Source organism: Dermacentor albipictus, chromosome 5 (genome assembly GCF_038994185.2).
Source record: "Dermacentor albipictus isolate Rhodes 1998 colony chromosome 5, USDA_Dalb.pri_finalv2, whole genome shotgun sequence".
Taxonomy (NCBI): Eukaryota; Metazoa; Arthropoda; class Arachnida; order Ixodida; family Ixodidae; genus Dermacentor; species Dermacentor albipictus.
In genome coordinates, this window is record NC_091825.1 from 86,859,076 (window position 1) to 86,877,995 (window position 18,920).

Sequence of the window (18,920 nt, forward strand, 5' to 3'; positions counted from 1 at the left end):
GTTTCTAAGGCAACACCGCATTCACTAGAGGCGCTTTTGTCCCTCTTTGGACCATCGAACTCAAGGACCTAATTGACACTATGCTCCCTGTACCGATTTACCGTATGTCTAACCGTGGAGGCCCAGGAGACGTCCTCAAAAGGGTTAAAAGAATGCCAGTACACCCTTCGGTAAAAACCTTTTTCTTTAAACTACACACTAACACATTATCAGTTAAAACATGGATGCATAACAGGGGTATTTTTGTCCCGTGGTCCATTAACTGCTTCTTATGCAAAAAACCTGAAACGATAGAGCATGCGTTTCTAGATTGCTGGGATCCCATCTTTTTCTGGGATGTGCTACAAAGGACTTTAAAAAAAGAGTTACCTTTAGATCCACATGGAATAAGATTCTTACCGGTAGAAACGGAGGCTTTTCCCTATGACGCTATAATGCTCCTGGGCCTCCACAGTTTGTGGAAAGCTCGAGCGCAGTTCAACAATGCTGATGTCAATTCGCGACCTACACGTGATCACTTCATTGAATCTGTAGTACGGTTCAGGGATGTCCATCGGGCACTCCCTGAACAACCAACATGGATTGACATGCTAGATAAACTTGCAGCATTGAAAAAATTTTGATATGTCGTGCCAGCAAAATCCTTGTTGACATATTTTTTTTCCTTTTTCTGTATTGTTTGTGTGTGTCAAAGCCGGCAATAAAGAAAAAAAAACTCATGGCTGAGTGGCAGCGCCTCCGTCTCACACTCCAGAGACCCTGGTTCGATTCCCACCCAGCCCATCTTGCAAGTTGTTTTTATTTATGAATTGTTTTCCGGGATATTTCGCTCACGGCCAACGCCGCCGACACCGGCTTTTCTGCGACACGAGCTCCTTAACGCTATCGCGATAATATCAGACATTCGAGTGAACACCCGAAAAAATCTGGCGGTTGATGTCCAGCATACGGCTGCTATGACCACTCTACGCAGCGTAACGAACCTCGAAGGCATTCAGATGCGCTCTTACATCCCTCTGAGATCTGACGTAGTCACCAGTGTTATCTACGACGCAAACGTGGCCATCCTTTATAACGACCTGCCGATTCTTATCAAGCCAGCCATTGATGAGGTCATTGTTAATGTTAAGCGGCTAGACAACTCACGCTGCCTGAAGATTACATTCAAGGGTAAATATATACCCTCGCATGTTAAAATGAGACACTTCAGACACGCAGGGCGGCCTTTCATTGCGAAACCTCTTCAGTGCCGCAGAGGCATGGAACTGGGACACGTAAGCAGCGTCTGCGAAAATCAGGCAGCATGCCCCCGCTGAAATGAGCCCCACGCTGCAGATAAATGTGGCGCGACTGTAATGAAGTGTTCAAATTGCAAAGGGTCACATGAAGCTTCATCGAAGAAATGCCCACATATTAGAAAGGAAATGGCCATCTTGAAAGAGATGGCGAGAGATCATTCATCGCGAAGCCGCCGATAAAATCAGGAAGCGACGTTCCCATTGCCGGCGCTTCTCAGAAAGGCTGTTGCCTCTGCGACGCGCATGCCAGGTACTGCAACACCACCTCCTCCGATACCGCCTAGGCCAGACACTGTAGAAAGTACCGCGAAGAACAAGGCCACTGAAAAGACCACATTAGCAGAATCTTGGCCAGCTCTACCGAAACGACAGCATTCACGAACAGAATCACAGCAAGCTTTTCCTGTACAACCCCCAACGTTTACTGTCGGTGATTTGTGCGACAAAGACAGGCAGGTGGCTGATATGCTGCAATCCCTAATTAATACAATGCGCATCACACTGAACAAGCTGCAAACACCAGCAGCTCGAAGTGGTCTGCAAATACTGGACGCACTAAATCCAGTGCTTGCGAGCAACGTATAAGCATCGTGGCTCGACCAACAGTTCCCTTCCGCACTGAAGTTAAAAGAGAGTTGATCTTTCAGTGGAACGCCAGCGGTCTAAGGACCCGTATAGCATACTTTCACCAATTCATTTTTACAAATCGCTTTCCCATACTGGTCATCCGCGAACCAAATACATCAACTCCACTCAGACTGTCCGGTTACGAATCTTTCGTCTCGTCCACATGCGGTGTGAGCACGAAAGTGATGATCTACATCCGCACGGACTTTACATATGTCGCTAACGCGGTAGAGCCTCATGACAACCAATATGTCTGCCTTAATGTACAAAAGAAGGATGTGTCATTTACACTAATTGGAGCCTACATATCCCCAGTTGGTCACTTTGATGGCGAATGACTTAAGAAAATATTACTAATGAACAATGGCCCCTGGGTCATCCCAGGTGACTTTAACGCCTATGATCATCTATGGGGAAGCACTAAAATTGACTCCAAAGGCAGGAGTCTTGCCTCCTTTGCTGCCAACCATGATTTGTGCTGTGTGAATGACGGAAGCCCTACATTTCTGCGAGGCACAACCTATAGTAGCTCCTTGGATTTAACTTTGGTGTCACGGCGCTTTGCCTCAAGCGTCCAATGGTTTACGGACATAGAAGCACACGGAAGCGACCGTATTCCGACATACGTAAAGATTAGAGGGGTTGAGCAACACTCCCCTACTGTCTTGCGTACAGTTGATTGGTCAAAGTTTAAGAAGTATATAGATGACGCATGTTGGGAAGGCCTTTCACACACTGTCGAAGATGCAAACGCCGAGGCATTGAAAAGATCCATCTGCTCGCTTACAAGGTCAGCAAGGCGAACAGACTTGGACATGGAACTGAAGAGGCTGGGTGCGGCACGCCGACAGGCGGAGAGCAGGTGTCGGCACACGAAGTCTGTCTTGGATCTGAGGGCTTCACAACGCATACAAAAGAAAGTCCAGCGTCGTATGGATAAATTGCTAGACAAGCGATGGGAAAATTTCTGTCAGCCGCTTGATCCCAGAAAATCACTCTCGCACATATGGAGAACGGTTAGGGGTGCATCTCCGCATCAAAGGAAGCCCTTTGCTGGTCTGGCCCTCTACCAACTCCTCTCGAAACTTCAAGTGGCTGAAGAGTTCTGTGCACATGCAGGTTGCTGGGTCCATGGCCATCATTACTGACGCACCACTGAATGACATCCCTGAGGCACGTGTACCAGAAATAAACGTGCTCTTTTCACTCGAAGAGTTCGATGCTGCGTTGGCGACCTGTAGGCGTTCTTCGTCACCAGGACCTGATGGCATCATGTATGCTGCCCTATGCCACCTTGGACATGACGCACATAATGAGCTGCTCAACTACTACAATGAGTCTGGGCAGTACGGTGCTGTTCCTAAACAATGGAAATCGAGCCGCTTGATCCCCATTCTGAAACCTGGATAGTCTCCGCTTGAGCTCTCATCATATCGTCCGATTGCGCTTTCGAGCTGCGTTGGAAAAGTGATGGAAAGGATGATTCTTGCTCGCTTGGAATGGTACCTAGAACAATTCAACGTCTATCCGGACGCCATGACGGGCTTTTGTCGAGGTCGCTCGTCCATCGACGTCATTGACATCGTAACCTGGGTCCAAAATCAAAAAAGCCTCAAGCGCCTACCAGTTGCACTTTTTCTAGATAAAAAAGGAACATATGACTACGTCGCCCATGAGGCCATACTTGACTCACTTGAGGCAGTTGGAGTTGGTGGCCGGATGAATAAATGTATTCGGGACTATTTGACTGAGAGATGCTGTTTCTTACAGACCAAAGACGGCCCAACTTCAGAATATTACATCTGCCATGGTGTGCCGCACGGTGGAGTGTTGAGCCCTATTTTGTTCCACCTCGTCCTGGTAGCACTAGCGGAGTACCTACCGCAGACAGTTGATGTCTCAATATACGCTGATGACATTTGCATCTGGGCCTTTGTGGTGACTCGCCCTCAGGCTTCAGCGGGTGGCAACCATGACGGCGTCTTAGTGTGTCTCCTGAAAAGTGCGCTTTGGTTTGCTTTACGCGTAAACAAATCTCACTGTATCCTGTTTCAATCAGTGGTCAAGCTGTCTCCTACGTTAAGATGCATCGCTTTCTGGGTGTAATCATCGACCGCAACCTGTCGTGGAGCCATCACTGCGTCTATCTGAAGAAGAAGTTAGTTGCCATTGCTCAGGTCTTCAAATTTCTCTGCGGGGAAAACTGGGGTAAACCAGTCCATTCTATGATGCAGCTGTACAGGGTACTGCTTCTCGGACTCCTACACTACAGTCTACTAGTGTTGTCAAATGCATGCAAGACGAACTTTCGTGCTTTGGAGAGCATACAAGGTCAAGCCCTATGCACGTGTTTAGGGCTGCCTCGGTGCACCTCAACAGCAGCAACAATTGCCATCGTGGGAGACCATATAATCCAGACACATGTAGCTGTCGACTCACTCAGAGCGCTCATTCGCCATCTGTCAAGGATCCTGACCATCATTTGGCATCCCTACCAGCCGAGAGACTTCAAGCGGCCTTTTCAAGAGTGATTAGTACTCATCAAGAGTGCATACTATCATCTTTTACACTGGCGGCGAAGCCTTCATCTCCGCTGTGGCGCCTGCGACAGCCTCAAATGAATTTTGCTATTCCTGGAATTACAAAAAAGTCCGATCATCCATCACCGGCTCTAAAGCAACTTACGCTTCTATTACTGCACGAGGCGTGTCATGACCACATACATATATGTACCGAGGGTTCAACCTCACTTACCAGTTTAACTGCCGCATTCGTCGTTCCAGCTAAGCAGGTTACAGTTAGATTCAAATTGTCATATATGACATCTACGTCGGCAGAACTTGCAGCTCCCCAAGCCGCTATGACGTAAGTCACTGAAGAGCCAATAGAGAAATGGGTCGTATTTTCTGATTCTAAGGCAGCTCTTCACAGTAGCAAGTCTGCATAACAACACAGAACTTACGAGCAGATATCTGACATCAGGGAAGTGCACCACCATGCTCTGGAAGGAGGGCGCAACATTATATTTCAATGGATTCCTGCTCACTGTGGCATCGTCGGCAACAATCTAGCTGACAAGGCTGCCGGTGTGCGCACAAAGATACCAAGACGCGTCCAAGACCTTTGGCGAGGTCGGACGCTGCCAGAGAAATTCGCCTACTTGCACACAAAAAGTCGCAAGGTCTCTGGATGTCATGTGCCTTCCATTGCCGATTGCATAAACTGGACCCCACGCTACGGCTACAACTGCCATCTAGCCTTTCCCGCGGCGAAACAATCTTGCTGTGCGGCTTGAGGCTGGGAGTGGCGTTCACGAACGCATACTCCTATCGTTTGGGAATGGCTGAGAGCCCGATGTGCGACTCCTGTTGGTGCGAGGAAACCATCGAGCATCTATTGTGTACCTGCCCTCGCTACGATGTACAACGCCTTTCTCTGCAGGCAACTTTACACCAACTGGACTCAAGACCGTTAACCGAGTCAAAGATATTCGGACCGTGGCCACACCCGTCATTGGCACAAAAGGCAATTCGTGCACTAGTGCAATACTTGAAGTGCACCTGCATAAGCGACCGTTTATAGTGCCCCTGTGTATAGCGTCCCTCCTACACGCACTCATGCTTACTCTCCTCAGTGCTTACTCTCTCTCCCTTTTTCCTCTTTCTATTCTCCTTTCCCCCACCCCCAGTGTAGAGTAGCAAACCGGGTGCTCTTCTGGTTGACCTCCCTGCCTTTCCTGTCCTTGCTTTCTCTCTCTCTCTCCCAATAGAGTACATTATGAAAATTTACTTAGGCGTTTCTGTGAAAATTGGCTTCATCTGTGCACATGATATTGCTCAAGAAGACCGGTGGCTCGTCGGCTTTTGTGAGGACTCAATTCGAGAAATTTAGAAGATTCTACAGGTCCCTATCTTCCAAGCATTGGTGCTGGTTACGGTGGTACGGGTGAATGGCCATCGTTTAGAACCCTCCAAACTGATGACTTGGCAATTGGTACCTGGGTGGCCCTGTCTCGCATGCTAGCACGAGGGTTTGAGGCCATAAATGACAGAAAATCCGTGCGTAGGCTAGGACTCAAGGATGGAGTCCTACGCCGCTTGGTCTACGCCACACTTCCATGACTGATACATATTTGTGGCCTTCCTCTTGTTGTCATTTGCAGCTACCAAGGCAAGGAAGATTTTTACCTTCTGCTCATTAGAGAAAGACATGGAGACTGGGACGAAACAAAACACACCTTTAAACATTTGCACTGATGTTGTGAACAAAGCGGGCGTGAAAAATTCGTGAACAAGGGTGCGATCTTGTACGCGTTCCAAAATAGAACGGACGCGGTTCGTTCTTTACGTCACGAAATAGGCGGTATGTTCCGTTCCGTTCGTCCGATAGCAGACGACACAGAATGATTGACAGCAGATATCACATCACAATTGACGTCATGGCGTTCGGCACGGTTCAAATCGACGAATCGTATTTGGCTCGGCGGAACGAACCACCTCCGTTCTATTTTGGAACGCGTACAAGATCGCACCCCAAATGCGTTCTTCGACGTGCACCTCAGGCGCTTTCACGTTTTGCCCACATGGAAATTTGGCTGCAGTGATCGAACCCGTAAGCTTGCGCTGAGCAGCTCTTGGCTGCTAAGCAGTCATGGTTGGTGCAGGATGCATGCACATTTCGATGGCGTATGTAACAGTTTATTTATTTATTTATTTAAAAATACCTTACAGGCCTCAAAGTGAGGCATTGAGTAAGGGGGGCAGTACATAGAAAATACATTGAATACAAGGCATCTATAAACCGCGTCTTTTTACAACCTACAACCAAAGTACAACTGAGATGAAAAAAGAATTATTTAGATCACGATTCACTAGGGAAAAGAAGAAACATAAAAAACATAATATAATAACAAGGAATAAATCACACAGATTTTTCAGTTGTGAGAATAGTTATGCATAGTTTTGGAATGCTGCAACCATCTGGAAAGAAAGTTTGTATAAATAAAAACGTTACTTGGCTCCTTGCAATGCAATATCTCATGGAATGTCTCACCGCTAGAGTGTGTTTTGCATAGGAGTTCAACTGAAGCCGACTTGGTACGTAACGATAACGGCGATTTCTTAAAGGTTATGCTTGCTCGCGAAGCAACCAATATACTCGTATATATATATATATATATATATATATATATATATATATATATATATATATATATATATATATAATGTGTGTGTGCCAGCTTTCCATAATTATGATGCAGCATACGTAGCATACGTCTGATTAATCTTTACAGTACATTAAAACGGCTACTATATATCTATGAAAGCAGTCATCGAAAACGCCTATTGGCAGAAAGCGCTGGCGCAACCGAAAACCGAAACCTCGAGCGAAAGGTTCAGCCTACTTGGCGCAGCAATACATGTACATAGGCTCCACCCACGTAGCCTTTGCGGCACTGCCAGAGGAAGTTGTCGCCAGGTATATACCTCTACAACATAGGAGGCCCTCGAAGTACAGTACAAACCGCTGCAATTGAAAGTTTAAAGGACAGCTGAAACGAAATTTCAATCTCACTAAATTTGTTGTAAGTGAGTAGTATATACCAATAAAGCAATCGTGGCAAAGCCACAGGGCTGGTCATTGCGTAGCTTCCTTGTTAGCAGCTTTAAAAAGCACGTAACGAGACGACGCGTGCAGCTGGTGGTGGTGACTATATGTGACATAAGTCTCCGCACGCCGCCTCCAAAATTTTATTGCGATAGCAATTATATGGTCACTCCAGGCGCATTTCCGTCATCGTCGTCGTGATGATCCACAAAAAGTTCAAGTGCGATAACATTGTCGCCGTGCCCCATATGCTTCATGTACGGGTAAGAGAGTGCGAGGGTAAGCCGATGGCGGTGGCTCAATCTCGCGCGCGCAAGGGAGGAAAGCGGGGATATAGCGCGCAGTCTTACATTGCGCACAAGGCACAGGAGATTGGGGAGAAAGTAGGGGGGAGGGGTAGGCAGGGCAGTGGTAAAGCCCCTTAAACGGCGGCTGTGTATGGCGCAGCTGTGTGGGCCCTATATCGAAAGGGGTCTACGATGGGGACAGAGTGCGCTAAATGCCGATATCTTCGCGTGCGCTGTGTTCTCGCCGCTTAGTTCGCGTTGATGTGAAAAGCAGCACGAAGGTCAACTCGCTTGCTGCTGGTGCCGCGCTTCCTCACACCAGCAATTTGACATCGAGTGTGCGCGGTCACCTCATTCGATGTGTTCATGTTTGCTTCTGCACGTGACACGCATGCTTAAGTTAGTAAGCGAATGTTTACAAGTTTATACGGCTGATAGATCTACGACCCTTAATTCGTACAGCTGTCTACTAATTTGCTATCGCAATCAATACTTCGCTTTTCCAGCAAAATTGCGACCTTATTTTTTTTTTTAAGCACGCTGCAGGCAGCCGCAGATAGCACCTTATCCGGAAGATGACGCCAAGCAGCCGCGCGCTCTTGGTATTGCGTCCCTTCTAGCGAGCGGAAATGGCAGCGATTTTTTTTTCTTTCAGTTTCGATATTTCTTTTTCAATTTCAATATTACCCGCCATGGTTGCTTAGTGGCTATGGTGTTGGGCTGCTAAGCACGAGGTCGCGGTATCGAATCTCAGCCACAGCGGCCGCATTTCGGTGGGGGCGAAATGCGGAAATACCCGTGTGCTTAGGTTTAGGTGCACGTTAAAAAACCCCAGGTGGTCTAAATTACCGCAGTCCCCTACTACGGCGTCCGTCATAATCAGAAAGTGGTTTTGGCACGTAAAAACCCCATAATTTGTAGTTTCAACATCAAAAACGTGTTTTTGAGAGCTTTTCGTGACGCTTCCGCTCGTACTACATACGCCACACTTCGCATGGAATCTTTCCTATATCTACATTATCTTAAAATGGGCTTTTCACGCGTTCCAAATTTCGTTGCAGTTGGCCGTTACGACAAAGCTTTAGCTCGGCACCTCTATTTGAATACTTATGAAAACCGTGAAATTGCTTTTCTTGGCAACCACTGCTCCGAGGTTATGTTTGTTGCATATACTTAAAATCCAGTGACTTCACGAAACTAATTTTTTATTTACGCTATCAATATCTTCAGAAAAAAATTCATATTTGCAATATTTCAATAAACTCAAGTACCAAGTATTTACTATTCGTACTTAACAATAAGAAACGATATTGCAATTCCGTAAGCGGCGACTAATCATACATCTAAATAAAAAAAGAAAGGAGAAAGATCAATTATATGCGTTCTGAAGTTTACCACTGAAGTGTGAGTAGAACTTTTGCAGAACCCTCGTAAGTATTGCAACACATTCCTGTAAGGCTTGAACTCGCATATCAAGTCCGCCTATTTTAGATTCTTTAACAGACGCAGTTTCATAACTGTGGTATTAGTTTTGGGTGCAGTATTAGGGATCTTAAACTTCATGCTTAACTTTTTTTTTTAACTTCCCATTCTTGGAAACTTTTGCAAAAGGTTCCGAACCCCTAATTAAGTACCTGCTTTCTGGAGTCATTAGAATTTAACTTTCCCTTTCAAATTCAACTAATTTCATACTGAAAAAATTTGCGCCAAGGTACAAAGACAAGCCGAGAAATAACAAGGACGATCGGGAGTTTCAGTTATTGGCCAACTCGGGTACACAGGGTAACACGTGATGTTCAATATTTGTTCTCTTTTGGTTTTCCTATTTATATGTGCCTGTGTTTAGCGCTCGTCTTTGTGTCTCCACGCAAACTTCTGGAGTCTGCATTTCAACCAACTAGCCCTAACTAATTTCATTCATATGACTTCAGTGGCTGTCTTATAGAAGCACTTCTGCATTTTACATTACTTAAATATGGAAATTGCAGTTGGCCCCGAGCTAACAAGCTTCTTAATGCTTAGCAAGAAGTTTTTTACAAGGTAATATACTGCGAAATGGACATGAGGAAGGAAGTGATGAAAGTTGTTGAATATTGAACCTTCCGGCTGCAGCAGATAAGTAATAGGCGTTAAGCTTTGAGACAAATTGGATTGCATTTCAATGAATGGCCTTAACACGTAGTGTATTAGACGCTTTGTTCTAGAGAAATGAGAAAATGGCTTGCAACAAAATGCAAGAGCTTGCGAGCCTAACTGGTCCTGAATGTGGCATGTCATATGTATAGCTTGTGGAGCATAGTTTAGACACAACTGGCAAAGAAAATGTGAACACATTTTATTGTTATAAAGATCTCTAACAATGAAAGATCCTGAGTATGTGCTTCATCTGTGCAATCACTCAGGGGTACTGTATGCAGCAAAAGTAAGTCCCGCGCTGACAGAGGTAGCGATGAAGGCACTGAACTTTGCACCACGTTTGTACAGTCTATCACACTCACACATCACATAACTGTAAAGTTTTTGGAAGAATAAAAGAGTGGCACAGCAGTCAGTGACTAGACAAGCTCACACCACTTCTCCAGTGTCTTGAGCGTCTCGAGGCAGAACTTCTTGGATGTCACCTCGAGTTCAAAACACTTGTGCTCTAGTCGGCAGATCTGAAACAGATAAAAAGAAACTAGAGGATTGCTGAATAGATAAATTACAAGAGATGCTAACTGAAGCCAAAAGGCATGGATGAGGTAGAATGGCCCACCAATTCACTTTTAAAGGCCTATTTATTTAATTGTGCAACCAGAAGACTACAATTGCAGTGCCTAGTGCTGCAGGAACAGTGTTAAAAGCAGCAGAAAATATTTTTGAAGAACTTTTCTAACCTGTGGACACACTTTGGTTTTTGTGGAAACACTAAGGTTGCACAATAGTGACACCTAGCCTGCATAAGTAAGAACAGGAGAAAAGTTCTAGTTTCATCAAGAAGAAGTCATTTGTTTGGTTTATTAAGGCGACTGTAACTGTGGCTTACACCTTCTGAACTATTAAACTATTTTAAGCTAACCTACATATGTATTTACTGGACATACAGAGGGAGAGGCATAAGCCATATAGGCAGCTCAGCAAAAACACAAAAACCTTGCTGATCATCCTCTTTATTGCCCAGCTGGGTGCCTTCATCAGCCCCCGTGTGAGAATGGCCCGAAATATAGTATGTATAAGCCCTGGCAATTGGAGCATCATCCTAGCAGTTAAAGAGGGGTAAGGTTGTTGTAGGGGAAGTAGGATTTCAGACAAGCGAGATGCATGGACTTTAAAAGAGGGCATGGCAGTTAAGCTATAATCTTACAGGTGACCGTGGTGAATTGACGTAGGGCCTTAGAAGGCCAGGTGTAGGGGGACGGAAGCTTCCAAGGCAGGCAAACATAATGGCAAAGCATCTAAAGGACTAGAGAGCAGGAGGTGAATGAACAGATATGTGGTTGCTATCGTGGCATGCCCCCTGAGCCCCAGCAGTGGTGTCACAGGCATACTTTGTAGCAGCATAGGTAGCCAAATTAGGTAGGGCCTCAATGGGCAAAGCAGGGTGGCGGCCAAATGCTCTCAGCCCTAGAGGCATTTCGCCATCATTGGAACATGTTAGTGGCCGAGTGCTCAAAACAGTGTTTTCAGGTTTGCTGTTATCTGCCTGTGTACCACTCTATTTCATGTATAATTTCTGTAATCTTTTGCTCTTGGTTAGTTTGTGTTATTTGAGGTTAAAAATGTGCGCTTTGTATATTATTTCTATTATAAGTGATGAGTGTGTATACGTTATAAACATTACAAGCGTGTTGTTTACAGAATTTCAGCTCGGCATTCATCCCCAATTATAACAATAACAATCGTGCATGTACTTATACAAAAATACTCATCAAGTATTTATAGATATAAAAATTTTGTATTGTGAGAAAGTGTTGCGTCCTTGAGAGGAATGCTACAAGTGTCGTCTGCTACGACGCCTGCTTGCTGCAAACGCAAGACTTTTCTCGCAGACGACAGGCACTTGCAAACTCTCTCCCTCTTTCAAAAGGATGCGTCAGCTGTCACGATTGCTGAACGTCTTCAAGTACTTTTAAGCACATCTGCTGCAGTGATAGCTAGGACGCTTGTGGCCTCCTACGAGTCATCATCATCATTAGCCTGGTTACGCCCACTGCAGGGCAAAGGCCTCTCCCATACTTCTCCAACAACCCCGGTCATGTACTAATTGTGGCAATGCCGTCCCTGCAAACTTCTTAATCTCATCCGCCCACCTAACTTTCTGCCGCCCCCTGCTACGCTTCCCTTCCCTTGGGATCCAGTCCGTAACCCTTAATGACCATCGGTTATCCTCCCTCCTCATTACATGTCCTGCCCATGCCCATTTCTTTTTCTTGATTTCAACTAAGATGTCATTAACTCGCGTTTGTTCCCTCACCCAATCTGCTCTTTTCTTATCCCTTAACGTTACTCCTATCATTCTTCTTTCCATAGCTCGTTGCGTCGTCCTCAATTTGAGTAGAACCCTTTTCGTAAGCCTCCAGGTTTCTGCCCCGTAGGTGAGTACTGTAAGACGCAGCTATTATACACTTTCCTCTTGAGGGATAATGGCAACCTGCTGTTCATGATCTGAGAATGCCTGCCAAACGCACCCCAGCCCATTCTTATTCTTCTGATTATTTCTGTCTCATGATCCGGATCTGCCGTCACTACCTGCCCTAAGTAGATGTATTCCCTTACTACTTCCAGTGCCTCACTGCCTATTGTAAATTGCTGTTCTCTTCCGAGACTGTTAAACATTACTTTAGTTTTCTGCAGATTAATTTTTAAACCAGCTCTTCTGCTTTGCCTCTCCAGGTCAGAGCATGCATTGCAGTTGGTCCCCTGAGTTACTAAGCAAGGCTATATCATCAGCGAATCGCAAGTTACTAAGGTATTCTCCATTAACTTTTATCCCCAATTCTTCCCTATCCAGGTCTGTGAATACCTCCTGTAAACACGCTGTAAACACGCTCCTACGAGTATGCTTCATATTTTCTATTGATGTACCGCTTCCGAAGCATTATGGCATAGATTTTCACTTACCCATATTGTGACACTAGATTACAGCCAGGAAGCAGCAATCTTTCCTACCACAAGTAAGTTTGTGTTCTCAAAGTCCTAAAACGCGCATTTCAATGAGAACATAAACGAGCAATGCATAATGATGCCTTCAATAATATGTGATTGTCAAGCCACGAGAAGTACAACCGTCTATGTATTGTATCAGCAGTGCCTTCTTTTTAATATTCTGAAGTTTCATAAATCACGTAACGCTACAGCGCCAACCTAACACACTTAACAAACTAAGGTCCAAACGGTCAAAACATGTTCTTTCAACGTTTACGATGCCGTCGCTTTCTCATCAGGGCTTCAACATTGCAAAACAAACATCGTCCCAGTCACTAACCCAGCATGCTATCGCCACTTCGAGCAACAGAACAAAGGCAGAGAGCTTTGTGTTCCACTGTCCCACTGCAGGATATAACAACTGCACTTAAAGTGAAACCAAAACTGCCAAAAAATACTTGTTGACTAGTTTGCCAGTCAACAGAATGCCAATCCGTAGCCTGTACTTCCCATCATTCCCATGATGGTTGAACGATCGCAGCACCAGATTTCCCTCTAGTTATACTAATATGAAACTCTATGACGTCAAGCAAATAAAGTTATGCTGTGCACCTAACAGCTTCAAGAAAGATGCCGACAAGAGGACAGAGCTGCTCTGGGGAGAACTACTCCCTAATAGCTACCCACACCAAGCCTCTTTGACCATTAAACGCTCACTACCAATTCACTGTCGAAGCTGTTAAGAACTCCATCAATCCGAAGCCATCCAAGCTGTATTTGAGGTGCGTCTTCTCAAAATGAGATCAGCACGACAGTGAATCTGCGGCAGACTAAGAGCTACTCCCTGATAGCTACCCACACCAAGCCTCTTCGACCATTAAACGCTCACTACCAATTCACTGTCGAAGCTGTTAAAGGGAAGCTGAAAGGCTTTCCAGAAAAAATGAGTGAAGAGCAGTACGCCGTGGTTTTCAACCTTCTGAATTCGAATATCGCATCGAAATTGAGTGAAAGAAAGTGCAAACATATTTTATCTCGACGAAAAGTGCAGCAGCAGACACGCCCAGCTCGCGTGCCTCGTTTCCGCTTGTGATTGGTCGGGCGCCTCGTGACGTCAACAATGGTTCGGCTTGCAGACGACGAGTGAACGCGCAGCCATCGCCTTGCTTGCAGCGCTGTTGCTGTCGCGTGCAAGATCACTTGTAAGGGGTTCATACTTGTACATACTACACGTACGTACATACTTGTACATACTACATGTACGAGCCGATTGCGAAGAGCCGGCCTCTCCAAGAAGCAAAAAATGCTGGTGCAAGCACTGCTTTCCACGCGAACGAAGGCGAAGTGTTAGTATCTCCTTGTATTGGAAATGTTCTTTGGCGAGTATGTTTATTGCTAAGCTGCATTCAGCGTTCCAGTAGGTACGTTTCCGGGCAAACAACTGTAGTGTTATGTTCCTGCATGCCCCCTCGTAGAACATAAGCGGTGATGCGATCTTCAGCATTTGTGCGCTGCCCCAAAGCTGTCGGCAATCTACACAGATGGTTTAAACGCGGGAAAAGTTTACCGGCTGTTGTAGCACATGTAGTATAGAACCTTCATCAGCGCGCCATCGCACGCTACTCGTAACCAGCGAATTCCGTCGGCTACGTGAGATGGTCGGTTTCTTATGTGTGCGAGAGAAGGGGGAATGCAGTGTCTTGGCGTGAGCGGGCTTTCCAACACATGCAAACTTTACGCTTGCACTGCGTTATGGTAGCTGCATGCAGGCTGTTTCACAACACAGGTGCGAATAGAAAATTCGCGGCGCTTGGCGATGAAACCTGCGTCAAGGGTGGGCGATAAACATGCACCTTCCATTCAGCGTGCTAACAATATTTTTTTTAGGAGAACCCAAAGCACGCATTATTGATAAACTCCGGTAGTAATCGTCACGGAAGTGGTTAGAGCACAACACTTGTTCTTGAGCGCTTGAAGTTGTTTCGCTTCACAGCAGCCTCCCACTTAGCTGAAAGCTTCTTGTCTTGCAGGAACTAATGGAACATCGGAACATCGTCGCGACTGCTAGTGTTCGTGCAAGCGTAGGCTGCACAGAACGCTGGCATGATCGGCCTACAAGTTCAATTGATGCTGCGCACGTCAACTATCACTCCTACATACACACAAATAAAGGAATTTAGGGTCGAGCGAAGCAGATTAGGACAGCACGCACGCAGAAATAAGCCCAGTCAGGCACAGTCGCGGAGACTGCAAAGGAGCAGAACACCAGTGTTGACGTCACTAAGCCGCGGTTTCCGGTCTCTGCTTGCATCGTCAGCGTCAGCAGCAGCGCGCGGCGCTCGATGGGGGGCGGAGCTACAGCGCAATTTTAACTGATGACTGCGTCGCTCCTAAGTGAAAAATCCCCCCCAAAATTTTACCTTCATGGTTTATAAGGTTCCCGCATCCGTATATGAGCGTCTTCTTGAATTCGACAGACTCTTCAGCTTCCCTTTAAGAACTACATCAATCCGAAGCCATCCAAGCTGTGCTCGAGGTGCGTCTTCTCGAAATGAGATCAGCACAACAGTGAATCTGCGGCAGACTAAGTTACAGCCTGATGTAATCTACCCTTGAACTGCGGATTCAGTGACAAGCGGCTTCCACTCAACAAAATGCTGATGAATGGGTTGGTTTTTGGAATCTACGACAGCACAGTACAGCAATGCTTCTAGGGAGAGAAGAATCTGACTTCTAAACAGCTTCTGATCCAGCAGTCACAGCTGAATCTGCTGCAAAGCATCAAAAAGTTATGCGCAGTCAGCATCAGGAAGACCCAGAGATAACAGCCAAAGTGGAAATGCAATGTATGAAGTCGCATGAAGAAAGGCAAGATGAAAAAGCATCAGGTGAGTGTTCGGAACGCCATTGTTTTTGGTGCCTGGCCAAGAGCATTGTGTAATGATGAAAGTTTAAAAGCCGGGAAAGGACATTTAGCCAAAGCATGATGGAAAAAAAACAGAGGGCAAGTGAACCATCAGTTGTAAAATGCCTCAAGTTTATGCCAATCAAGAATGATGATTTGCTAAGTGATAGCCAAGTGACTAGTGGTTGCCGCAGGTTTATCATTATCATAAGCATTGGCAGCAAAATAGTGCCCATGGAAGTGGATTCAGGAGCAGGCAGATTGATTAGTATCAGCGAAAATGTGTCCAGAAATGTGAAGGTGGTGAAGGGAATTACTCCTCAAAGAATGAGACATATAAATACTGGAAAAAAATTCACTTTCTGTAATAAATAGGCCAATCTAGTTGAGGATAAGCATATTCTATGAAAAAAAAAATATTCGCGAAAACTTTTTCAGCAATGGGAGGTGGGGGGGGGGGGGGCAACACCAGACAGAAACCTGGAAGTAGGCTTTAGCCCAAGCTATCTATGGTTTCATTTGGAATTTAAACAGCTCTCGGCGAACGTGAACCATAGCTGTACATTGCATTTGCTTTACATCACATGTCCGATACTACAGCAGCCAGATATCTTGCAGTGGTATTCTTGTCTATGTTATCTTGTTACGAGTGGTACCTTGTCTACCAGGAAATCTTGTGTCTCCTCTGAACATGCTATCAAAAGAAAGCAAGTTGTCTTGCTCATATTGTATTCCTGCTCTAAACGAATAAATGATGCTTGCTGCCTGTCATTCAGTGATGGCCAAAGACACTTAGCCAGAAACTTTATGCTCTATAGAGGAACTCGTCAAGAAAAAATTTTCTGGTATGTTGCCTGTAGGCAACACTCATCCATAAAGGTTTAAGCTTGAAGAAACTGACGTTCAGCTCATAATCTGGGCCATAATAGGGCTCAACATCGTCGGGAAGGCCACAATTTCAGTCAAGTTCAAAGAGCAATACTTTCAGCTGCCGCTACTCGTAAGAACCAACGGTGGCATATTATTGAACCATGACTGGTTCAGGCCCTCGAGCATCAATTTAAATTAAGAATTTTTAAAACAATTAAACTTTTCTGGACGTTTATGGCGTTCCATTTTCAGGCGCCACTCTACCACCAGTGCACATCAAACTGAAGCAGGATTCACAGGCAAAGTTTCTGAAACACCACGGTATTCTTTTCGAACTCAAGGATGACTTCATCACTGAGCTGGACAAACTGGAACATCAAGGTGTTCTGCAACCGATGCAGTACACAAAATGGCCCTCTTCTGTGGTCACTGTGTGAAAAAAGAATGGTTAGTTGAGAGCATGTGGAGGCTGTCACAGTATATTCAAACAGGCAGTAAGGAGCAACCTTTACTGCTTACCTACTAGTAAGGGAATATTCACAAAGTTGTGAAAGGACTAATAAAATTTAACACAAGCGTACCAGCACCTTGTGGTTCATGATGCTTTGGCCATATTTGCTCACAATAAATATATTAAAGGGCCTGTACAAAATGCTATGTTTACCATTCTATATTCTGGTGACACCCTGACTCTTCCAAAAAGAAATAGATACGGTGCTTGCCAGTTTACCCCAGGTAGCTGCATACCTCCACAACATCCTGGTCACCAGCGAAAAGGCCAAGGAGCACCTAGGCATCCTCAATGAAGTTCTCAACCAACTGTCAAAAGCAGGACTGCATGCTCTAGGCACCAAGTGCTAGTTTTTTAAAGAGAACCTGGAATATTTGGGCCACTGGATAGATGCATAGGGAAACTACCCGTCAAAAGCTTAGGTCAAGGCTATTACCGAAGCCCCTGCACAAAAGAACAAGGGACGGCAAGCTTGTCTATGTAAGCTGAATTCCTACAGTTGCTACCTCAGGAGTCGTTCTGAAGTGACTGAAGTGTTGTACCACCTACTGGACTGTGACCCTACGTGGATGTGGGCAAAAAGCAGCAGTGAGCCTTCAAAAGGTTCAAGATGGTGCTGACATCAGAGTCGCATATAGTGCACTCAATCCTGATGTATTGTTATTTATGTATTGCGATGCATCAAACATGGTTGTGGGAGCCATATGAGCTCAGTGCAATGCAGAAGCATGCAGGCAATCTGTAGCTTATGCATTAAGAACCCTAACAAAGACAAAATGCAATTATGCCCTGACTGACCATGAGACTCTAGCTATTGTCTATGACAATCATCAATTTCACCAGTACCTTTGTAGGCGAAAATTCCGCATCTTTACTGATAATAAGCCACTCGTACGCCTGTTTCACTGCGGAAAGCAGATGCCAGTTGTACTGTGACCGGGCATGTTGCTATGGTCTTTGATGTTAATGGCTTATGACTACAAATTGGATTATAGAAAAGCACTATACAGTCGACTCCCGATAATTCGAAGCTGCTTAATTGGAATTTTCGGTTAATTAGAAGTCAAGTGCTGGTCCTGTCAGTTTTGCATGTAATCCTATAGAAGAAATCGCTCGATAATTCGAAGTCCTCATCCAGTAATATTGTTTAATTGGAAGTTAATTTTCAGCCGGGATCCTCGAGGTGACCGTCATTCTTTGGTAGAATGTGCAATTTTTCAAGTGTTGCAACAGGTCCGTGCTCCGCGTTGGTGTCATCGCCACTGCAGCCGCTCGCAACGCCATCCTTCTTGGAGCGGCGCGATTATTCATTGCTACGGCTGCCGTGGCCTCCGCGATCAACTCCGGCGGGAGGCGAAGCGGCTCCCACGCGGGTGCCATAGGTCACGCGTGCTGCATACTGGCAGTGGCGAGATTGTGCGAGATTAGTCTTGCAGCGTGCGCAACGTATGTCGAGGCATGTGTTGGTCAAGCGCCTTTGTGCGGGTAGCTCATAGGCTAGGTTGTTCCACGGTTGATTCGGAATTGACTGTACCTAGTCGCGCAGTTTATAGCCATGGCGAACCGTGGCTCCTATCGCACGCTCGACCTGGCAACGAAAGTCGAGGTTTTGAAGGAAGTTGAGAAGGGAGGTGCCGCCAAACAAGACATAGCGTGGAAGTACGGGATCAAGCCGAACACGCTCTCAAACT

At 45.6% G+C, this 18,920-nt stretch overlaps 1 protein-coding gene across 2 annotated transcripts in view; it reads right to left on the bottom strand.

Moving 5' to 3' along the window:
* Nucleotides 1-10,137: 10,137 nt before the first annotated feature.
* Nucleotides 10,138-18,920, bottom strand: part of LOC135906901 (peroxynitrite isomerase THAP4-like) — a 44,316-nt gene continuing 35,533 nt past the window's right edge. For both annotated transcript variants that reach the window (XM_065438534.2, XM_070539672.1), the window contains exon 3: nucleotides 10,138-10,476. In XM_065438534.2, the coding sequence (XP_065294606.2) occupies nucleotides 10,375-10,476 (102 nt within the window). In that variant the 3' untranslated portion in view covers nucleotides 10,138-10,374. The remainder of the gene's footprint in view (nucleotides 10,477-18,920) is intronic.